The sequence below is a fragment of the Chenopodium album genome, chromosome 9 (assembly GCF_948465745.1).
Source record: "Chenopodium album chromosome 9, dcCheAlbu1.1, whole genome shotgun sequence".
NCBI classification, from domain to species: Eukaryota; Viridiplantae; Streptophyta; class Magnoliopsida; order Caryophyllales; family Amaranthaceae; genus Chenopodium; species Chenopodium album.
In genome coordinates, this window is record NC_137842.1 from 11,025,547 (window position 1) to 11,050,690 (window position 25,144).

The 25,144-nt window shown below is 35.2% G+C and overlaps 1 protein-coding gene and 1 non-coding gene across 3 annotated transcripts; both read right to left on the reverse strand.

Moving 5' to 3' along the window:
• Window positions 1–2,140: 2,140 nt before the first annotated feature.
• On the reverse strand, window positions 2,141–16,910 carry LOC145558386 (ribonuclease E/G-like protein, chloroplastic). 2 transcript variants are annotated; one of them, XM_081619613.1, is made up of 12 exons: window positions 16,759–16,910; window positions 15,332–15,569; window positions 13,923–15,244; window positions 13,450–13,767; window positions 13,228–13,269; window positions 12,517–12,641; window positions 10,071–10,218; window positions 7,885–7,957; window positions 6,791–6,903; window positions 5,802–5,921; window positions 5,386–5,541; window positions 2,141–2,838 (listed from the first exon to the last, which is right to left on the reverse strand). In XM_081619613.1, the coding sequence occupies exons 2-12, from the start codon at window positions 15,567–15,569 to the stop codon at window positions 2,659–2,661; spliced, it is 2,835 nt and encodes a 944-aa protein (XP_081475739.1). In that variant the 5' UTR covers window positions 16,759–16,910; the 3' UTR covers window positions 2,141–2,658. The 2 variants fall into 2 exon arrangements, with proteins under 2 accessions (XP_081475739.1, XP_081475740.1); XM_081619614.1 differs by lacking the exon at window positions 16,759–16,910 and having other exon boundaries at window positions 13,923–15,255; window positions 15,332–15,464.
• Window positions 16,911–23,268: 6,358 nt separating this feature from the next.
• Window positions 23,269–23,375, reverse strand: LOC145560946 (small nucleolar RNA R71). The gene has a single exon (XR_014093537.1). It is a non-coding gene; the product is annotated as a small nucleolar RNA R71 (small nucleolar RNA).
• Window positions 23,376–25,144: the final 1,769 nt, after the last annotated feature.

Genomic DNA, 25,144 nt, shown 5'->3' on the forward strand with positions numbered 1-25,144 from the left:
TATATATTTTGGGAATGATTCTAGGGTGACGGTGATCAGAGAAACTTTGATTACCATAAGCCAAAAGCGGGTCTGATCCTCATGGCCACACACACACAAAAAAGTCCTTTATTTCCTTTTTAGCAAAAAAATCATATTCCTAATTTTACAAAATGTTAAAAATCTAAGTAAAATCATATATTATTATTTATGATAATCAGAATATGAAATAATTAGAAATTTTTTAAGAGAAATAATTCGCAATTAAAATTATTGCTGCTAATTACTCTCTTAGGGTTTACTTAACCCCTTTCTGTCTCCTTCATCTTTTCTCCCGGTCACCGAAAATGGTCGTCGGTAGGTTTTTGAGAACATCAAATCCGTGGTGAACATCACCAGCCATTTATAAACATTTGAAATGGAATTTGTATTCATGGATACTATCAAAATTTCTCTATCTTATGGTTAGTACAAAGACTAGAATAGATCCGGTTTACAATAACTTATTGTAGACCCAACCTTCTTGTATACCATACGAATGTGATTATATCATACGAGATGTGATTATACTACCTCCGTTACAGGTTATGTGCAACGATTAGACATTTTCCCTCTCTACTTTATGTCAAATCGTTGCACATAACCTGTAACGGAGGAAGTATCATTTTGAAATTGTTATGTAAATGTATAATTCAAAAGGTGAATTTATCATTATAAAAAGTATCAAATAGTAAATTACATCATACAAAACATGATTTTTAAATTTTATCATCCTAAAGATAATTATATAACCTCTAGTTTAATATGAGGTTATACAATTCAAAATATGCCCCACAAAAAGATAATTATATCATCTAAAAAAGTGATTATATCATCCAGAATGTGATTATATTATTTGAAGGTGTCAAATTTTGGTTCTACAATAATTTATTGTAGATCGGGTCCATACAAGACCAATTGTATTGTTAGATTTACCCCTTCTCTCTCCTCTAAACCACTGGGATTCGTACTCTGGAAACGGTAGAAATCACTGCAATTCACTTTCTTGTATGGAGTTCATCATATTCGTTGTATTTTGGGTTTGTGTAAAATTTCGACAGCTTGACTTTAACATCTTAAAAAAATGCAAGATTTGATATGTTCTATCTAATTAGACTTTTTCAAAGAGGTGAATTGGATTTACTATGGCGTTTTTTGTGCAATTTCAGAAATCCCAGTAATGGTGGTCAAATCCCAGTAAGGGGATGATGAACAATAACGATATGAAATAAGGCATGGAGTTCATGGATAATACTAACACCCTGCGTTATAGGGGATATATACAATTAAGTAACAAAATATAACACACTCAAAGAAGTGTCTTGATGAGACTCTAGTCTTGCTTAACACTTTGTTTGGATAGGAAGAAATGGAAGGAAAAGAAGAGAAGAGAAATGGAGAGGGACAAAATCTCTTGTTTATGTAAAAGATTGGGGGAAGGAAGGGGAAGTAGAGGGAGGGATCCATTTTCTAATTCTCTATATAATAACCATAATCTCTGCAAAATTGGAGAGATTTGGAGGGAAAATGGAGATCACCTCCCCCTCCCTTTCTTTTCCCTTCCCTTCCTCCATTTTCCCTCCCCTTCTTTTCCTTCCTTCTTTGCTATCCAAACAAAGCATAAAACTCTAAAGCTGCACACTTGGTTCACAGCCAAATATAAAAAAAAATAAAAATAAAAATAAAAAAATGGTATGGTATTATACACAAAATCTGTAGGGCATTTCCAATAAGCTAATAACCCAATCTATCAAGTAAATGTAGTTTTTTAATAAGTGTATCTATGTATAGTGGTTGGTATAATCCAAGTCTTCATTTGTTAGTTGGTTGATATAATCCAAGTCTTAATAAGTGTATCTATGAAACAGGATATATGTGTGTATAATCAATTAAGTGAATATGTCAATGAAGAGGTTATGGTAAACTCTTATATGTTATGTGTCATCGCAAGTGTACATATCATGTTAGCCCATATTTTTTGAAGTAGTAACAATTTCAAGCACAAACAAAGCTTCACTCCGCATTAGATTTGGTGTAACCTTTCTAATAGCTGAAGTATTATGTTACAGTTCATACTTAGGCAAGTCACAAACTAATGAAAGAATTCTTAGGCAAGCCGAAATTAGTCATCTACAAAACCAGATATTCTTTAGACCAAAATCTAAACCCTTACTATTATTTTAGTTCGAAAATTACATTAATTTACACGTAAACAACAAAATCAAGGCAACCAGTGAGCCACTCTATACATGCCGTTTATTACATGGTTTCAGTACATAACTCAAAATCAAGCTTTAGCTTGGACTTGTAGCAGTTATTTAAGAATTATTGGCTGCTCTGATCTTCGCGAAGCTACAAATTCAAATATGTTGGCTAAAATCTCATATAAAGCCTGAAAGGGCAGACAAGTGAAACAACAGGAGAGGTTTTAATTTCCTCAGTTTTTTCACTTGTCTTGCCTACTTGAGTTCATCACACCTGCAATAGCTACCCATCATTTGCAAAATCTTCTTTCACCAAAATTTGATGTTCTTTGATGTTCATTGGATATTATTTTAATCTCAAGTTATTTCTCTAGGCTTTTTATTCCTTCTCATCTTTCACCTTTAAACAGAGAACAGCTTCGATAAAAATTCATGGTCATAATTTTCTTCCTGCCTTCCATCTCTTCACAGGGAACAACTTAGTTCTCTTGGTGGGTATAATTGTAGCAGCTTCAGCTGATTGAGTGGTCACACCAACTTGTTGCTGGTTAGTAATTCCCTTTTCCTCAGCAAGTAGTCGGACCTCAAATGCACCCCTCGCAAAGTTTCTTGCTACCTGGTAAAGTGATGCATGCATCAGATGATCAAATTAAGAACAAATTATATGTAGTATAACTAGTTTATCCTTGGTAATGTAAAAAAAAAAATACTAGTAGTAAAAATAAACTCTCAGAAAAAATTTATATTCCAGTTTCATATACGAAGTATATTTCAATTTAGGTTCAAAGATGTGAAAATTATGGACAACATATAAAGTTAACTGTAAAATATTTCAAGATCCATGGACTTATCACTTATGGATGATAACTACAGCAACGAATATGCAGCATATTGAATAAATTGGAGATATGGGACTCATTTTTAAATCAGTCAGTCATTGGTTTAGTTGAGGTGGGTCATAGCTAGTGTTTTGCTGCACTTCCTGGCTCACTCATTAACATACAGAATGGGAAAAATTCGAATCTACGCTAACACAAACATATGACCTACATAGTTAAGAACATACATACACTATGCTTTAGTATTAAGGGGAGGGGCACTTTAGGTGGAATCATCATAATGATGTTATCGGTAGCTGTGGAAGAAAAAATATAGTTAGTGAGTTGAACATTGATGAGAGTACACGGAGAAATTGCTGGGCAGAGAGCACCAACCTCCTGAACGTGCAATTGGTGATTTCCACCATGACTATTATGAATACGATCATGTCTTTCAAGCTTTCACCTAATCTAATTACCAAATTATTAATCAATTTTCCTTAACCTTCTCCCTATAATCTAGTGATATGGGAGAATTATTGGGTTTTACATTAATAAAATTAATGTGCAAGAACAACCTTTTACCTGGATCTACGTAATTTGTGAATGACATATTTGGGCTTTCAACCCAATTCGCCTATTGATTCAATGCATGATATAGGTGTGACTAGGTTCAGTTAAGAGAGTAGACTTAGCTGACTCTAATAGTTGATTATTCTCATTAATTAAAAGCAGCCTCAAGCTAGACATTCCATGCTTTCTATTATAGTGTAGAATATTAAACTTGGCTGCAGAACACATTTGCTTCATGGAGAGTATGTAACCACAGGATTTGATGGTTTAGATTTGTGCCTGTCATGGGGAGCAGTTAGGGGGTGGCATGAAATATTTAGGTGGGAAGGATGTGTAGAAACAGACTCCTGTCCTGCTTTCCTTCATTGTCATCTCTAAATTTCCTTCCATCATATGTGGCTTATTGTTTAGAGACAGACTGAAGGAAACCTTATTACAGAAGGTAATAAATCAAGTATGAAGACTGCATGCAAGTGAGTAATAGGGTGTCAAATGTATAAAGTAGGGGGGTAAAAGTAGTTTTATCAAAGGAAATATCAGGAGACTATAGAGCAAATTGCTGCCCCAAGTTCAGATATAATAACCAAGGATGAGATCATGCCTCTAATCTTGATTGCTAAGTAAATGGAAACCTAATAGGAAAACCTCCTACATAATGGCTATGCAGGGTAAGTGTCAGATTTTTTTCGTTATGATCACTGCACTGTGTCAGTCAGCCATCACAAATTCACAATTTGACATGGATGTCTTTAGCTCTGAATTGTTGTTTACAATAGTTTTTAAGATTATATTGTAAAATAATACTTCCTCTACTTACAACACCCCTTCTGGCATGCTATTTGAGGAAGAGATTAGAAAAGGTAAACGGACAAAGTAAACTTGATAAATTAAACCGCAACAATTTAAAACTTTCTGTTTATTGGTGGTAATATTTATTTAGTTAATTTGTTCGTTCACTGTGATGGACTCGGTGCACCTGGTGGCCACACCCAAACCTCCAATATAGGTCTACACTCGAAGGAGTAAATAACTTGAGATACAAGACAAAGGGGGAAGAGACAAGCAGCAGCATGCCAGCAGCAAGGGGAAAAGGTGGACAACATGGCAGATGTGGTAAAAATAATCAATGAAACACCAACACTTTGTTAGGACAGATGGAAATGGAAGGAAAAAAAGAGAAGAGAAATGGAGGACAACAATTTAGTTTGGGTAAAGAATTGGGAGGAGGAAGGGGAAGGAGAGGGGGAGATCCATTTTTCCTCTCTTTTAATAAGCATGATCCCTCCAAAATTGGAGAGATTTGGAGGGAAAATAGAGCAAAGTAGTGACCAATATAATTGATGTTAGGTTAACTTGTAAAAGGGCTTAATTATAAATAGGATGTGGCATAGTAGTAGAAACCTCAAGTTGCTAAACTAGATATTAATAGCCTCAAACTATCTTATGGCCATTTTTAATCAAGTATCAAGCTTCTATCTTTATTTATTCACTTGATAATTTTCAATTACATAGTCTGAAAACTCAGTCCATTACCTATTCTAATATCTTTGTTAAATTGCGTGCCAAAATTGTTTGTTGCAAGTAAAAAGAAATCAAGTATATGTATTTGATGAAGTTTCATCTCAAACATGTGTATATTTGCAGCTCAAGATATTTATTTCCTGATATGCATTTATAAATTTGAACAAGTTCCTCTGCAAACAGTCAGGTGACAATGACAAATCTATATTTCCAACAGTCAGTGTGACCAAATAATAGGAAATCAGCCATACCTTTAAAAGAATCCAAACTTTCAAAGAGCTACTCAAAGTTGCTAGTCTTGTCCTTTTCCCTGATGTCAAATAGTCGGACATGTAACTATCAACTCTCAACAGCAATCTGGGCCAGGACTTCGGGTTCTCAGGATCAGCTTTCTGGCCCACTGTTGCCTGATAGAAAGAAAGGCAACGAATTAGATTAAAATGGATACAAGAAAATATTGCAAATGAAAGTAGATGAAAGGAATTAAAGTTTATCCTCTCCTCCGAACAGACTAATGAGGATGTGAATTAACGGCTTCAACAATCCTTTGTATCAAGTTATATGAAGAAAAACGCAGATTTGAATCCTACGCCAAATAAACCTACTTGGATGTTTGCCTATACAGGTGAAGCAAAGGAAGAAATCTTAAAGGAAAAGCTTTACTTACTAGCAAGCGGCATATTTCATGCTCAATCTTTGAGAAGGAAGTTTCTAGAGCCTCAATTCTCCCAGTACCATGACAGCAAGTGCATGGTTCACTTACCATAAATGTCACACTAGGGCGTACCTGTTTAAATTATGTTAAGAATATAACAGTTAGATAATAAAGTAACTTATAAACTACAGCATTCGCGACTGAATTTTGAGCTGCATTCATTGAACAAATAATAAATTTTGTTTCACTCAATCTTACAAGATCACAACCACATTGACCTTTTTTAATTAAACTTTTAACAGTTGTTTACCAGCGAGAAAAAAATCGTGGGAACTCTATCAACACCTACTTTATATACAGCCCTTTTTTTTTTTTTTTTTTTTTCTTTTTGGAAAGAAAGAACCTCCTAAAAAGATTTCTTGTAAACAATTGACTTCATGACTTTTTTTTCCCTACAATTCAGTATACAGTATACACCTTGAAATACCTGATTAGACCCTTCACTAGTCACTTACAGTATACACCTTGAAGTACCTGATTAGACCCTTCACTAGTCACTATACAGTATACACCTTAAAATTGACCACTAAATATAGTAACCATCTTGCTCTTAATTGACAAACTGATATTCAACTTAAGGTCAAATTTTATGGCAGTGATTTACAACACAATAAGTAGTTCTAAGTTTTTGTGATAAAAGATCCTTGAATAAAATTCTACAAGACAATGTTATAAAGCTATTTACCTAGACAAGCCTAAATAAATAACTCCATTTAGATTTTACAAAATGTTTCATTCAAAAAGTCAAATATACAAAAAAAATTAAAAAATTAAAAAAATTAAAAAAAAAAATAAATAAATAAATAAAAAAAATTAAAAAAAAACAAGACACAATGGAGTAATAAGATAAAGAGCCTATGCTAAACCTAACACAAAGCCAACGTAACACATTTTTGGATCAGGGATATATGAGGAATGAAGCATTAACATTCAATACATACCCTCTTTCTGGTAATCTCCATAAGTCCATGCTTGGACAATTCAGAAACCTTAACGATTGAGCGGTCCCTCTCGACTGCTTTCTTCACTTCTTCATAAACTAATCTTTTATTTGCTGGAAAGAAGGCATCAGCCAGAAAAAAAGAAAAAATCAAGAGAAAAACATATTGGCAAGTTCTGATTCTCAAACAGGATTCCCTTTATATTAAGTCTTATTGTCGAACAATGTTTTCCAGGAATTCAGAGAGGTGATATTTTGTCTAACTATTATAATGGAGGGATAAGCAGAGCAAAAAACAGGCCACCAGAACTGAAAAGTAATTATATCGCCAGGCTCAAATTTGTAAATTTTGCAAACACATCACCAATGTGTGTAATTTACTTGTGTTTTACATTATAGAGTAAAGTAAGAACAATAATCAAAAGTAATGGTGTTTAACTAACAGCTCAATCAATAATTTACAAAATAAAAAATTAAAATGAAAGGTTGACAAACATATTTATATAATAAAAATAAACACTACTATTTTGTTTACCCTGCATTTAGGAGTGGGATGATCAACAAGTTGTAATGAAAACAACAAAAAATTGATTTTCAAGAGTTCAAAGAATAAGGAATAGAGGGCAGAGGACCTCAATGATTTAATCATTTATGTAAATTGGTGTCAGGAATAAAGTATCTTGACTCTCCTAAGTTCAGAGCTGAAAGAGTTCCTTCAGAAGACAAACAAGTTCCATTAAGATTGCTACTATTTCACCCCTCTTGTGAAAAGCATTGCGATATAGATGACTAAGAGCTGCCACAGAAGTAGGATTCTCATTGTCTGCTGATCTCATTACAATCAGTTGGAAAAGTGTAAGACAACATGATTATACTTTTCAAGAACTGAGGCTTATAACTTGATATTGCCTATCAAGAAAGTTGACTTAATCAACAAAGAATATAGTAAACAATATGTTTATCCATCCCTGCATTCTAAATCTGCTTAAAGTTTGCATAATTTCATACCTTTATCCTATTGCCAAGAAAATTACAAAATGACAACACACATCAGGAATTTATGAAGAGAAAGAATCATGGCAGAGGTTTACTCACAATCATCCATCATATCAATAAAATCTACCACGATGATGCCACCAATATCCCTGAGACGTAATTCCCTAGCAATCTAGGGAAAAAAAAAATGCTGTTAGAAGTATTCTTACAAAGAATAGTAATTTTTACATCTAAGTGGTTCTCTTCCCTATCACTGATGAAACAAAGGAAGATGATTGAATATTTTAATATGATGCAGTTTTCATGTCTAACAGTGTACTGTAACTAATTCTCTGAAGGTAATCTATAGCACTATTGATAAAGGAAAACTAATTCTAGTATCCCTTTCACCAATGAAACAAAAGAAGATGATTGAATATTTTTAGGTATTTTGTAACACTATTGATGAATTAACATTGATTCTAGTTTAGTTATGCAAACATGAATAACATTTAAACTCCAAGAGCTTTAAAAATAGAAATGAAACATCTGGAGACAGAAAACTGTTGCATAAAAATAAGAAGATATATGCAGCCCTTAAGCTAAAAGAAAAAAGAATAAAAATATATATAAACAAAAAAAAAAAGTTAAAATAAGAAAGATACAAGAATTATCAAACAAACACCAGTCGACGTGTAATTTTTTCATAGATTTCTAAACTAATACAAATACATGAAACATATTTAATGCTTATGCTTACGGTAAGCCCTTAGGGCTTGAAGTATATATTGTAAACTTAATCAACATAAGGAAAAGTTAGCTAATCACTAGACCTGGTTATTGGGTAGGGTAGCCCAATGATAATAGAATTAGGGCCAAGCTTAAAGGGTTTATAATGGACAGAGCCTTAAATGGACAAGACCCTATTGCGTACGGGCAATATAGGGCCAAAATGTTTTTCCAATTTAACAGACAAATAATATAGATGATATGAAAATAATTACATAGATAAATTTGTATTCAAATATACTTAATAATGGCTTTGTTCAATATTTATTTTAACTGTTATTTTGTTGGCCCGCCTATTATCGACCCGCTATTGACCCACGATTGGCATTGGCCAGACCCATTATTGACCTTGTAAAATATGACCCTCTTTGACCCGCCCCACCCTGCCAATAACAGGTCTACTAAACACATTGATGTATAAGAAATTTAGAATTTACATAGGAGGGTGTTTGGTTAGTAACCTTTTGGAACAAAAAGAGCTTTTGGAACAAAAAGAGATATTTGACCATTTCCGAAAGCTCTTAGAGCAACTCTAATGGAAAGATAATTTGACAATTAGCTTGTCATGTCACATAAGCTTTTAAGCTAATTATCATTTTAGCTACTTATTGCTCTAATGGCTGGCTATTAGCTTAGTAGTAGTTGTTGAATAGAAAATATATGGAAAGAGCTTAATTGGTGCACTGAGCATTTTATTTTGTCAAGTTTAATTTCCAAGCAAATTAGCTTGGCAAAGCTAATTTGCTTAGCCAAACTAATTGAGTTTTCTAGCTCCAATGGTCAAGCTTGTAGCTAGGGAATTATTAAAATTACAAGCAAGTCCCTAGTTATAACTATTGGAGTTGCTCTTAGGGTGTTCAGTTAAAAACTTTTTTAAGAGCTTGACCCAAAAAGCTCTTTTTTTAAAATCTCATATGAAGATTTTTTTAAAGAGCTTTTAGTTTTTTTAGTTGTTTTATACTCTAAAACAACTAATTACTACCCAATTATTTACCAAACACTTTTAAAAACATCTAAAAACCCTTCGTTCCTCATAAAAGGTTACGTTTGCCTTTTTTGACCTTCTCCTTTAATGGTTACGTTTCAATTATTACTTAACATTAACATAATTATTTTTTTTTACACATTTCCTCCATACATACATATTTTCCATGAAACTACACCATTTATCAAAATATTTACATACTTCCAATGTAACTGTTCTTATTTACATAAATATTTACCTACTCCTAGTGCAAATATTCCTATTTGCAATGTTCATTTAATGCCTTAATACTTGATGAGTGTGATATCTAATCATTGTTTTCCACCATCTTATTTTCTTTATTAACCTTGTAAACCCACCAAACGTAACCTTCTTTCGGGTTTGGAGGGAGTAATTGCCCAACAAGGCCATGCAATTCGTAATATAAATTTGGTTTCATTTAATTTCATTTAACCAAAAACGCAATATTTCCTTTTCAAGCATAAAGCACCAGCGAGTAAACTTATCAGCACAAAAGTAGAGTGTCACGCACTTGTTTTGCGGCAGCAAGGTTGACATCAACAATAGCTTTCTCTTGTGAAGCCCCTTGACCAAACATCCCATGTCCTCCATTCACATCAATAGAGACTAAAGCTTCAGTTTGTTCGATTACCAAAGATCCTCCATTTGGAAGAGCGACCCTGTCAACAAGATGCAATCAGCACAATTTAAAGCACTTTCCTTACTGATTGTTATGCACAAATTTGGGACCCAGCACAATATCACATACAAAATTTATTAGGAGCAAACAGTTTGACTTAGAGGCATTTATTGTTCACAACTAATGGACTTTCCTGACACAATTGTCTGCTTTTTTTAACATATGTATTAATTCTCTATAAATAACTCATGCAATTTCCTATGACAACAAGAACACACAAATCAATCACATCACATAACAGACTTCCAGAGTTGTCTGAGAATATATGTAAGCTAGTGTATGATAATAAATGGTTGGTGCACCCGGGTGCACCATGCACATGGTGCACCCGAAAAGAACATAAGGTATATTTAAAAGAACATGGGCAAAAAAAGAACATTATATATATTTATAAAGAACATGAGCATAATATGTTCTTTAAGTTTGATGATTATGTTCTTTGAGTTTGAACTATATGTTCTTTATATTATACAATATTCTTTATATTATACAATATATTCTTTAATGTATGTACATTAAAAAAAAAAAAAATCAATCACTCGAATAACCAGAAAAAAGAACATGTTCTTTAATGTATTATCATGTTCTTTTTGTAAAGACTTTATGTTCTTTGGCTAGAGGTGATCAAAGTTAGAATGGCCCGACCCGGTTTTGGACGGGTTTTGGGCAGAATTTTTTCGCCCGGCCCCCAAAATCGGGTCGGACCCGGCCCTTAAATTTAATTTATTGGGCGGGTTTGGGAATGCGTTTTATGCATTTTAGTTGATTTTTTTACTCGACCCGAAAAGCCCGCATGGCCGGACAATTTTGGGCACAAAAACTTCGGCCCAAATTTGGCCCGACCCGAGAAGTGAGTTGATTTTTTAACCTTGGCCTGGCCCACCCAATGATCACCTACATCTTTGTCAAACACGAACATGTTCTTTTTTGTCAAATATAATGTTCTTTTTCAAACACGTTCAACACCTAAATAACCATGAAATATAACATGTTCTTTTTGTAAAGACTTTATGTTCTTTGTAATGTCATGTTCTTGTCAAACACAAACATGTTCTTTTGTCAAACATAGGTATGTTCTTTTTCTAACACTAACATGTTCTTTTTTTTGCCCATGTTCTTTAAAATATGTCTAATGTTCTTTCCGGGTGCACCATGGTGCACCCGGGTACACTATACTATTTTCAGGTGTATGAAACTATGAATTACTAATCGGAAATTAAAAAGATTAATTATACCTTCTTTCTTCAATCACTCGGAAATTTTCTACTTGGAGGATTCTCAGCAATTCAGCATCAACCACTCGTAGAATTATTCCATATATTGCTGCTCTCCTCCTATTCTCTTTTTCTTCAAAAATTATACTATCTCCAACCCTTTTTCTTTATAACAATTAAGTTTTTTTTCTCTTTTTAGTTGTTGATATGTTTTCTCCATCCGTGAGAGTTTTCTTCCCAATTTTTTGGGTTTATTATTCTCATCCACGTTTTTTTTTTTTTTTTTTTTTTTTTTGGTCCTAGTAGGAGGTGATTTGGATTCATATGGGCTAAGGTCTTGTCAACAACTCCTCGATTAGAACATTAGTCTAAATTGAGAAGGTCTCTACTTGGAAGATGCAAGGATTTCAAAGTTTCACTGCTTGCGTCAAGCTTGAATTGGTGGAGTATGAAGTGTGCCAAGAATGCAAAAAAAATGTTATTCGATATTTAAAATATATGTTCTTTCTTTGAATATGTGGTTTATAGATCTATATTCTTATTGTAGATGTCGTACGGCTAATTATTAATGATATTATTCTTCTCGTCAAACAACAACAACAACGAAATATCAACCACTCATTTAGATGGGGAACATACAGAGAAATTGCAGAGATGATCAGAATTTAATTTGGTCTTCACCAAGACCCTTCTGAATTTTGGTCATCATTCTCTCATTCCTCCTTTCTTTCTACATCTCTACTCCATAATGCCCAATAAAGATTTTTATAAATTCTATGATAAATTTCCTAATTTGTTGATGACAATGCTATCAAATTATTTTGACATAAACCAAGGGCATAAGCACATAACAATGGCAACAAAACCAATTCAAAATCCCCCTACTTGCAGTTAACCCTAACAAAACAATAACAGTAAAATGGTAGTTCAGATTGAACCTACCAATATAAGCATTCTAAAAAACACACATGGAGGAGTAAGATCAAGTCCAACAATTAGATGTAAATAAACACAAAAATTACAACATACCACACCTTTGGAAAATTGACTCTTGGCATCCTCACCTTTTATTAAGAATATTATTGATCTCCTCTTCAATGTTGAATTCATCAAACAAAGGAACATTTTTCCTGTGTAGCTCGACTCTATCACAGAGCTCCGGAGCAATATCCTGCAGATAATTGGTCACCTGAAAATAACATCAAATAAGAACAAAGTCCGACATGAAATCTTAACTTGTTTAGATTATCAAGATGCATGAATAACATATTACAACAATGATGATCAAGAACTTATTTCTACAATATATTAGGCAAATAAGTTGTTTCAGAACAGCTTAAAACACCTCTTCATCTTTACCTGAAGAATCGAACGAGGAAGTCAATAAGCCTCAATTAATTATGCATTCTGTAAGAACCAGTGTTCACAAACACATTTTATTTCTATTCATCTGGATGGTAGATGATCAAAAGCTTGGAAAGATAAGATGAATGATTAATGATTGACCTAACCTCAGATCAAATACAAATTCTATTGCCCAAAGAAAATAGAGAGATATCAACTACATCTACTAAACTGCTATAGCAACTACATGGTCTACATCCAGGTAACATATACAGTCGAAAACATATGAAAATCTTCCATTTAATAGGGCTATCTAATTTAAAATTTAGAGCTGTCCATCCACACCTTTGGACTGGGGTGTAATATAACCACAACAACTAAAACATAAGTAAAGGGGCAACTAAAATAAATTCGAAGAGTGAGTTTCATACCTCATGGTATGTCCTTGGGGAGTCTACTACCATTCTCTTAACCTGAATAGAATAAAAAAGATAAGACTATAAGGCATGTAACATTTGATTATGAAATAACTCTTTGCAGCATACAAGTTCATTTAAATACTAGGAATTGGACTACCAGAAAAACATTTCAAAATGTCTATAAACAAACATAAAAGGTAAAATTATAGGGAAATTGTATCAAAGGCAGAAAACCTTCTCATTAAAATAATCCTGGACAACAGATAGTGTCTGCCCCATTGCTTGGTGCAAAATAACAGGTACAGCACCTTCAACACCTTCATCTGCTGCAAGTGCTGCAGATTTTGCATGTTCAACAATATTTCTCCATGTTGCAAGCAACCCTTCCAAGTCCTTTCGTAATTCTTCTACAGAATGACCAGCAGCAACAGTTCGGATGGTCACACCAAAACCGGGAGGCTGCAAAGATTTTGCTATGACTCTCAAGCGTGTGCGTTCGACCCCAGAAATTTTCTTTGATACTCCAATACTCTTGCACCGGGTGATCAATACCTAATAGTGAAAGGAAAGAAGTTCCAAAATTTTCAAAAAGAGCACAAAATTTTATGCATTTATCCACCTTAACCACTTGATGGTTGATATTGAAAACGAAAATACAACAACAAAGAGAAACCTTGGGTTTAAAATGTATCTTTTGCAATTCTTACCCAGAATCTGCTCCTAAGCTTTGGATAAGCAGTCAATGTCGGACCTTTTTTACCCAACCCCTCTTTTACAACTTGCACAAGTATCTTAGTGCCTTTGCGAACATTAGCCCACATTTCTTCTGCACTGTGGATGTCATTGGTGCTCCTATGTTTTTTCACCACAGGATGATGGGAATCAGTTTGAATTTTTAAATGGTTCCCATTCCCATCCAGCTGATATTCTAAGTTCCCAAGATTTGAGCCAGTTCCATTACTGTTAACCTGAATAAGATTTCCCGTTTGAACTTCATCGAAATCCATAGTATCTTCATTCACATGTCCCTCAAATTCTTCATCCTCAAAATCAACCTCCACATCATCATCAGCAAGTTCATCATCTTCTTCCAAAAATGCTTGTTTAAAATGACTGATGTCTAAGTTCTTCTCAAGCACGGATGATGGAGGGCAAGTCACATCATTTTCCTTTGAAGTATCAAAGAGTGGAAATATAAAAGGTTCCTTATAATGCTTAATGTCCATAAGAGAGGGTCTGGAACTCCCTATATTTACAAATGCACCACCCATATGAGGAACAAGTTTTGTAATTACCCCCAGGTAAACACTATCACATTGCACATTACTTTTGACAGGTTCTAATAACAACTCAACTAGATTTCCATCTTCAAGTACAGCTATCCTTTGCATGGTACAGATAGAGCAGTTGATTAATATCTCAGTAGAAACTAAACCCACTGGTGGAAGCAGATTACTTTCTGTTCCAGAAAGCAGCTTTTCTGAAATAATTTGGTGTTGTTCCTGCAGTTCTTGAAGACGTGCCTCATCTTCAGTAGGCTCCTCAATGATGGGAGTTTCAGCAACTGGGATGACACTAGTTTCTGAAAAATCGGGAATTGGATATAGGAGCCAAGGATCCTCAACAGGATGGTCCCTCTCAGAGAAAGACCAGGTAGAACTGAAGTCACCATCAACTTGATGATACATTTTTTCACTTTCAATGAAGTGCTCACCTCCGTATCTGAAATTATTAGACGATGACTGTGACATAACATGATCATTTGGAAAGTTTTTCAAAGTTCCTTCTCGATCAAAGGAATCAATATGAGCATTGAAGTCTTTTTCCGCATATTGAGAGATAGTACATGGCCGCATGAACCAGGGCTCCTCCAAAGGTTGATTCCTTTCAGTAAAGTTGGTCTCTTCATCATTAAGACTATCCGAGTCTTCACTTCGAATATAGTATCCATTGGTAACTATAAGATCATCTAAAAAGGGCTTTTCTCGTAAGGAATCACTGTCAAAGTATTCCACAATGTCTTCTTTATCTGTCAAAGCGCTGAAAGCATTAAGTGTTAAGAAGCTTACTTAAAGAAGAAATTTCACATGTCCAAATACAAACACACCCGTAATACCTTTAAAAAAAGCAGTTACTGAAGACTGGACAGGAAGGTGTTGTTCCTGAATTAATGAACCTTGTAAATGAGGGTTAAGCCTTGTCTTGTAAAATCTTGCCAAAGTCACCCCATAATGTCTTTCATGTACATTATTTGACAAAGGAAATCGAGGTTTCACCCTCGAGATTGCATCATAACAGGTCCATCTACCGTCTCTTATAAAACAATTGTAATGACAATTCACTGGACAAACCATCTGTTACATTGAAACAATAATATGGTAAGGAAGCTAAAATCCAACAGACTCTAAGACCTGTCCCCTGAGCTAGGCAGGAGGCGCAATACATAAAGAGGTGTAATTTCATAGTTGAATCCTAACATTAAAGGGTTGTGCAATACATTAGCAACCAAACTTGATTCAATTATCTCGAAAAATCACATAATTTTAGGGATATTTGATTCAATAATCAATTAGGCTCATAATTTTCTTTTCTGGTAAAATAATAGTTGGTTATTTTAGAATTTAGAACCAATAGTTGAGATTTCGAGCCCTACACTTAATGCACTAACAATTAAATTAGATTAAACCCTAGATTGTGAAATTGATATGATAAATGGGGGATACAAGTATTAGATTCAATGAGTACGTTGAGTGCGCTTCAGTGGCATATCCAGGAATTCCAATTTGTGGGTTCAGAATCTTACAAAAACAAATTGATCATATATTTAATTAAATATTCAATACATAAGTTCGAATTTTCAACATTATATTTCTCAGCAAAAAATGTAGCAAGTGTCTGTAATTAATGTCAGCAAATTTTCCCTTCCTTATCCTAACCAACAGTATAAGTGTGGTACAACAAGCACCTGAAAATTCTCCCCTCCAAAACACCAATTGTATGGTTTAGTACACTTCACTATACATCCAAAAGCAACACCCCCCCCCCCCCCCCCGGCGCCCCAACCCCCTGCAGTAATGTTAGTTGAAAATTATAAATTCCATGACTAAATTCGCCAAATGAACCTGAATTCCCTTTCTTCTAGTGATATACACACTCCATGGATCATTAGTTGAAAGATTATCGCATTTTGTCCTAAAAGTAAAGCAACATTCAGTTCGAACAGGGTAATAAATAGATAATTGAAATCTCTGGGTGCCAATTCAAATTTTCATTCACCAAAAGCAATTGTGGAGGTGTGAGATGAGGTTGGGCAAATGAGATAATGCATACAACATTCACAATAATCCCAAGTAAACACAAATGTGACAAAATGAAATTGTAATTATCAATTAAAAAACCAAGTAAAATTTTAAGTGAGTAACTTGACAATTCACATTAAATTATTCAATTTGTGAATAATACATGAAAACCAATAAACCAAATCAGCAAGTACCACTAATTTGAAAAAATTAAACAAACAAATAAAGAGGAGAAATGACTGACGAAGAAGAAATGTGCAGGACTCCGGGCTCCGGCGGAATGCAGGCGAGTCACCGGGAAGATGTGGCGGTGGTGCAGGCTGCAGAGTTGCGGTGTGTGGGCTGTTGGTTGAGGTTGAAGGGGTGCGGTGGGGCAGTGAGGGAAAGCTTCTAGCTCTAGTGTTGCTAATTGACAAGGCCAGGGGATGGTCAAGGATTAGGAATTCAGTGGAGAAGATAAACAATAGAGGATTGTTTTTTTTTTTTATACGTAGTATTTCAATTTTATTTATTTATTTTTTTTATTTCTTTTCCCTTTTTCTATTTATTTGAATTATCTGGTAACTTATTCCTTTTAAAAAAAATCCAATATCTTACCGCAAAGGATTTCAAAGAGATCAAAAGAAAGCTTTTAGATACTCCGATAATTGTTGTGTATATTTCCTTTAGATTATGCGGGGATTTATAGTACCCTTGCATAAACAGTGTTTACTCAATATGTTAAATACGCAGTGAAATGTCTAATCGAGCATGAGGTTCTGAGCGGCGATATTTACTTTTGCATGTGAAACTAAACGGTGATGTTTGGCGGTATTCTTAATCCGTTCATATTACGCAATACGGTGCGTATTACAACACTCCCCCTTGAACAAATTTCTATAGGATGACTCCTATCTAAAATTTACATGTATGTAAAAATAAATATTACCGATATTGTACCTATATGTTTATCTGTCTCATTAAAACCTTGCCAAGAAAAATCCTGTGGGGTAAAAACTTGGACGAAGGAAAAAGTGTACAGCACATATAGGGCTCCCCCCTAAGTTAGCAAAGACCACAAAGACGACTGTAGACACCCATTTGTGTCTCCCCAAAACCAAACCCGGTGATGATTACTTTTCGCGTCGAATCATAATCGAATGAAGTGAAAGTGTGGAAAGTCTAGTGTTGCGGATAGTTTTAATTTCGTTTCTCCTCTCTGTTTTTTAAAACCTATTTTAAGAAAACAGTCAATCCAGTTTGGTTTGGTCCATAGCAAGGGTCCAATAATGGTGTAGTTGGATGGGGCTTGAAAAGAGCATTCCAACGATATTAAGCCCAATTCCGATGAATAATGAGGAAGTTATGGCCAAATTACTAAACTGGGTCCGGTTTGATACTTATATGCGGCCCAGTGATCTAGAGGAGAGCCTAATATGGATTTATCATTCCTAATGCAATTAGAATTGATTTTAGTCTTCTAGATTCTTCTAGAAGGTTCTTTTCATTCCTAATTCAGTTAGCATTGATGAATTGACTTTGGTTTACTTTTTAGAGTTTTAATCAGAATAAAAGAGTGTTTTTAAGGAAAATACGATTTTGCCCTTCTGTACGGCTAAATTTTATCAGAATTAAGAAAACGCGTGAAAATAATTTCTAGCGCTTGGCGTCTAGCGCTAGCCTTAGCGCCTGGAGCTAAAGTTTAGCGTCTGGCGCTAACCTGTTTTATCCTCGTCGAAACTCTGATTTGTTTTTCTATCCGTTTGGCTGATTTTCTCTATAAATAGCCTCCTAAAACCTCCGTTTTTCATCATCAACAATCATCAACTCTCTAGTTTTCTAAGTCTCTCCTCTCTCTAAGCTAAAACTTATTCTCTCTCTTTTTCTAAACCAACCTTTTTACATACAAAATTCTTCATTCACAAGATCTAGACACACCTAGCATAATTCGAAGTTGCCTTCGCCCTAGACGTGAAAGGTTTTAATTTCTGAGGGTTTGGTCCCAAATCTCTATTTTAATTATTTAATTTAATTGTTGTTTTATTATTTTCCTTGAAGTTACTAACGTGTGTATTTTGTTATTAAAAGAGGTACGAGGCATCCAAGTAAGTGCTTTAATTGATTTTATTGTTATTATGATATAGAAATCATGTCTATGTTGTTATTATGATTCCTAGTGTCATGTTAGGGCGTTTTGATCTTCCTAGTATCATGTTTAGGGTAACAACTATAATTTCTAATATCAAATATGACAATTATGATTCCTGCGATGCTTCCTATTTTCTTCTTAATAGCATGTTAGGGTCAAAGCTTTGATATTTGATGTTTAGTGACATGCTAGGGTTTGTTATTAATCTTGTTAGTATCATGCATAGGATCTTGCTATTATTATGCTTTAACATGATTATTTTTATAATTGTTATAATAATTGTTATTGTTATTGTTATTATGTTGCTTGATATTTATTGCTTGATCACACCTTTTATGCATGTTTAAAGGGAATTGGTTCTTGTAATCACGCTTAATAAGATAATTAATAATCTTGTTTAGGGTTAATATGATTATAATTCAAGTGATCGCCAATAATAGTTTATTTGTGCATTAATATTCAACCAACATAGATAAACAGGTTTAGGGTTAATCCTATTGATTCCATGTTAGTCAGGAAGCGCACATGAATACGATCAGAATAAAGTAAAGGCCTATTATTAGGGCAGGTTCAATCTCTTTTTAGGTTGGATTTGTACCTTCATCCCCGAACTACCAGTCATGGTTCCAGACCTATTGGAGTTGACAATCTCCTGGATCGTTAAGGGGTGTAACCTTCACCCTGTGAACGGTTTACAAGTTCCTAAAACTTGTTGGCGACTCTTTTGTTCTATCTTATTTCCCTTTGGACTCCACCGTACTTAAGTGTATGATCACTGGGGTTCAAGCTAGGGATAATGCTTGAAATATTCCCTACAACGACGCATGCCGGTCATATGCACGAGTTCTTGAAATTTGCTAGGTGGTAATGCCTTCGTGAATAGATCGGCTAAGTTGTTGCATGACTGGATCTGCTTGACATCGATCTTGCCTTCCTTTTCCAAGTCATGAATAGAAAAGAACTTGGGGTCGATGTGTTTTGTTCTATCACCTTTGATGTAGCCTCCTTTAATTTGTGAGATGCAAGTAGTGTTGTCTTCAAATATTGTAGTTGAGTCTTCTTCGACTGTTTTGATGCCGCTTTCTTTTAGTATATGTTGGGTTACATATCGTAACCATATACATTCCCTACCAGATTCATAAAGGGAAATCAATTCAGCTTGGTTTGATGAAGTTGTTGTTAATGTCTGCTTGGTTGACTTCCAAGAGATTGTCGTATTGCCATAGCTGAAAAGATAACCAGTTTGTGATTTCGATTTTACTGGATCTGATAGGTAACCTGCATCAGCATATCCCACGAGAATAGTATTTCCATTTCTTGGATAGAAGATCCCTAAATCAATTGTTCCACGTATAAAGCGAAGTAGGTGCTTCACTCCATTCCAGTGTCTGCTTGTAGGTTCAGAGCTATACCTTGTTAATAAGTTCACCGAAAATGCAATGTCTGGCCTAGTGTTGATAGCCAGGTACATCAAAGCTCCTATTGCACTTAGGTATGGCACCTCTAGACCAAGTACAACTTCACCTTCTTGTCGATCATCTTTGATGTTTAGAGCACGAAGAATCATTGGTGAATTCAATGGGTGTGCTTTGTCCATATAGAATCTTTTTAATACTTTCTCGGCATAATTGGATTGATGAATTAAGATACCATCTTTCAAATGTTCAATTTGTAATCCGAGACAAAATTTTGTTCTTCCAAGGTCCTTCATTTCAAATTCTTTCATCATACATTTAGAGGTTTCTTCAATTTCCTTATGTGTTCCGATGATGTTTAAATCATCAACATGCACTGCTATTATGACAAAACCATTTTCGGACCTTTTGATGAATACACATGGACAAAATTGGTCGTTCTTATACCCTCCTTTGAGTAGGTACTCACTTAAACGATTAAACCACATCCTCCCATATTGCTTTAAACCGTATAGTGGTTTTTTCAATTTTATGGAATGTAGCTTTCGAGGTTGTGACCTCAAAGGTTCAAGTAGTTCAAGTCCTTTGGGGACTCTCATATAGATGTCGGTATCAAGTGACCCATAAAGGTATGCAGTCACAACATCCATCAAACGCATTTGTAGTCCTTTGCATGCTAATACACTTATGAGGAATCTTAGTGTCTTGTCATCTACCACAGGTGAATATGTTTCCTCATAGTCGATTCCTGGTCTTTGAGAGAAACCTTGGGCTACAAGTCTAGCCTTGTATCTTACAATTTCGTCCTTTTCATTTCTTTTTCGTATGAACACCCATCTATACCCGATGGGTTTCTGATGTGTCCATTTTATATATTATTTTACCCCCGTCCCTTGGTCATAATTAGTAGTGTTTTTGGCTCTTTAGAGCCACTTTTATTACTAATTGGTGTTTTCCAGTGTTTTCGTAGATTTGGTTGACTTTTTCAGGGATTTATACTTTTGAAGTATTTTCCCGAGATATTTTGGAGCAATCACGAGCATTGGAGAAGCACGACCAGAGTTTATAGCCCAGGGCCGGTTAGAGCCATCGAACCAGTGATTAAGGGCTCGGTATAGGTGATACCGGGGCATTTGGACCGAGTATTCAAGACCCAAAGAGGAAACCCAGATTGGCCCGAAGAATTGGAGCCCAATCGAAGTCCAAATAGTGGCCCAAATGAGCCGCCCGGCCAAAGTGGCTGGCGCCCGGAGGCGCGCCCGGCCGGGCGGGAGAAGCTTAGTCTGGCGCCCGATGACGCGCCCGGCTGGGCGCGAGATTAGTGTTAGAGTCAAAAAGGCGCGCCCGATCGGGCGGTGCCTCGCCCGATCGGGCGCGTGTATTTTTAGGAGATGATTAGTGTCGTTTTAATTTGTTTTAGTTTAGGATTTTTGTACGGAGTATAAATACTCCTCCGTAATACGATTTTAGTAATTTCTTTCGGAGACTTTCTCTCTCTACTTAGTTTTCTCTCTCTTAATCTCTCTCTAAACCTTTGTTCTTAATTCTTTCATTAATTCCAGATTTATTTTGGTAACGATTTCTCTTCCCTTAATCTTAGTTATTTATTTTATTCCTCTCACCATGATTTATTTTATTACTTTGATTAGTTTAGTTTTTAATATGTGTGAGTAGTTTAATTTCTAGGGTTTATGGGGATCTAATAAATAATATGAAGGGGTAAATTATTGTTGTTGATTATCAATGCTAGATTAATTTCCTATTGATTGATTTAATGCTCTGTGACTAGATTAGGCCTATCTTTTATGCATGAGTTTGACAATATTGATTCAAGAATCGAGAGATGAGAATTAATGTTTAGGTCTAACTTCAATAGGCAAGTTAATTTATAAATGGTTAAGTCAAGATTCGAGAGATGAGATTTAATACCGGTAAATTAATTGTGTGATTGCAATACGTAGCGAGAGCCCTTTACAATCTGGTTAATTGATGCATTGATGATTGACTATTATTGATTATTGGTATTGCATGATGATTTCTTATTGGATTGTTTTAATGTTTTACAATTGCGGCTTGTAAAAGTATAGCAATATTAAATAGATGAATCGAGCAGATGTTAATTTGATATTAAAGGCTATTTTCAATAAGGACTTAGATCTAGTAAATTGCGAGAGCCTGTTAGATCTATGTTGATTAATAAATTGCGAGAGCCTGTTAATCATGTTATTTATGCAATGTCAATGATTGATTACTATATTTTACCCTGGAATATTATTTATTAGTGAACCTATGCCCTAGATCCTTTCATATATTATTTTCTTCCTATTCTCAACCTTAGTAGTTTAGTTTCTTGCTTAATTATAAATATTGGTTACTTAAATAATTTAGATTATAATAATTAATTAGGAGTAAAAAGACTTGTTTCCCTGTGGAGATCGACCCTACTTCCCTATCTACCTTAGTTAGTGATTTAGGTATTACTTTTGATTAGGGGATACGACTTTACCCTGTCAAAATTTAGCGCTGTTGCCGGGGAAACGGTTTTATTTTTATTTCTGATTGTTTTTGTAGTCTAGATTATTTCCTTTTTTTTTGTCTCAGAGAGCGTTAGTTCTCTGAGACAAATCTCATATTTGCTTCTAGTTTTTGTTTATGCCCAGGTGTTCCAGATCAGGTTACATCCCTTTCGATCCTGAGATCGAACGTTCCTTCCCTAGACAGAAAAACTTCTACAAGCAAATCCTGGCGGATTCTGGTGATACTAACAATAATTTTGGATCCTCCAACTGATTCTAACAATTCAGAGACAGCATCAGACGCAGAATCAGAGATGGCGGCTCCAAAGAAGCTTAGTGATTATTCACAACCAAAGCTCAGGGATTTTCCACATCTCACCCCTACTCCGGCTCTTGATGGAGTTCAATTTGAGATTAAACCTCAATTTATAACGATGATAGAGAGGAAGCAATTCGGTGGAGCCAAGGGTAAAGACCCAAATCTTCACATTGCCGACTATTGTCAATATTGCAACACCATCAGGCAAGCCGGGGTCACTCAAGACCAAATCAGGGAGATTCTCTTTCGATTCTCTTTAACTGGAAAAGCTAAATTGTGGTTTAACGACTTAAATAGAACTACACTTGGTAAAACTGACTGGGAAACTCTTGTCTTGAATTTCTATAACAAGTATTATCCTGCGGAGAAAACAGCAGTACTACGAAGTGCGATTCAGAACTTTGCCCAAGAAGCCGATGAGTCTTTATATGAGGCTTGGGAGAGGTTCAAGGACTTACAAAGAGAATGCCCTCACCATAATTTAGCCCAATGGCAGTTAATCCAAGCCTTTTATAACGGCATTGGAAATTCTTCTAGAATAATTTTAGACTCTGCAGCTAGTGGGAGATTTATGAATCTTAATGTTGATGATGCACGTCAGGTTATTGAAGATATGGCGATACAAAATTCCCAATATGGGAATCCCAGAGGATTTGCGAACAAAGGGAAACATAGTGTCGACTCAGTATCCTTTTTGCAAGCTCAACTGACCTCTATTTGCCAAAAATTAGATAATCTGAGTACTGCTAATGTAGCCAATGTTTCTACGATCAATAATAATTCTAATGAGGCTTTCTGTGAAAATTGTGGTATTGTAGGTCATTGGGAGCAGGATTGCAGGAGTTCCGTGGAGCAAGTTAATGCCTTCCAAGCTTATAGGCAGAACAACCCATACTCCAACACTTACAATCCTGGGTATTGGAATCATCCATACCTTTCCTACCGGAGCACTAATGTTCAAAATCCACCACCACAAGAACCACAGGTGCCACAGCAACAGCAGCAGAAATATTATCATCCCAATGCTAGCCAGAAGAACCAACCACAACAACCCCCCTCATCTTCCGACCCTTCTTTGGGGGAAATTAGAGCAATGTTGGTCAATATGCAAAAGCACATGGAGAGCAGGGATGTGACAATTGATCAAATTCTAGCGCATAATAAAATTGTAGATAATCAAATTTCGCAACTCTCCGCTACTCTACAAGCACGCCAACAGGGAGCCCTGCCGGCACAACCGACTAGGCCTACGGATCAAGCATTTGCAATTACTCTAAGGAGTGGTTCAAACTATGAAGGGCCCTCTATGCCCAGAGTTGATGAACCTATTTTATTAAATAATGCTAATCTTGATTCCATTAAACCAAACAATGTAGTTGATAGCCCTGCAGGGCTAAAAGATAATACTAACATATCTAATTCTACATTGCAGGGTAAAACTCCAGAGAAGGTGGCTACTCCAGACAAAGATAAGAATGCTCCAAAGCCAATCATCAAACTTCCTTTCCCCAATCGTCAATTGAAGACAAACTTGGATAAGCAGTTTGGTAAGTTCCTGGAGGTGGTAAAAGATTTGAAGGTAACAGTCCCCTTTACTGAATTGATCACACAAATCCCCTCATATGCAAAATTTATGAAAGAAATTTTGACGAGAAAAAGGTCTATTAGTGAGGTAGAGACAGTAGCTTTCACTGCAGAGTGTAGTGTCATACTTCAAAATAAGTCTCCACCTAAATTAAAAGATCCGGGTAGTTTCTCTATCCCTTGTCATATTGGAAATCTCTTTATTGATAATGCATTATGTGATTTGGGTGCTAGTGTTAGCGTCATTCCATTATCCGTGTGTTCTAAGTTGAATATGGGTAAATTAAAAGCTACCAATATAACTCTGCAAATGGCCGATCGTTCTTTCAAATACCCCCTAGGTGTTTTAGAGGATGTCCCCGTTAGAGTAGGTAAGTTTTATATACCTGTAGATTTTGTTGTTCTTGATATGGCTGAGGATATACAAACCCCAATTTTTTTGGGTAGACCATTCCTTAACACTACAGGAGCAGTCATAGATGTAAGAAGTAGTAAGTTAACACTATCAGTAGGGGACGATAAAGTTGTTTTTAATCTGAATAATGCCCCCAAAAGCTCCATGATTGAGGAGAAATGTTTCAGTGTTAATGTGGTTGTAAATTATTCTAACAAGCCCCAAGCTCTTGAAAAAGATCCCTTGGAGGCGGTATCTTGTGTTGCATCCTTTT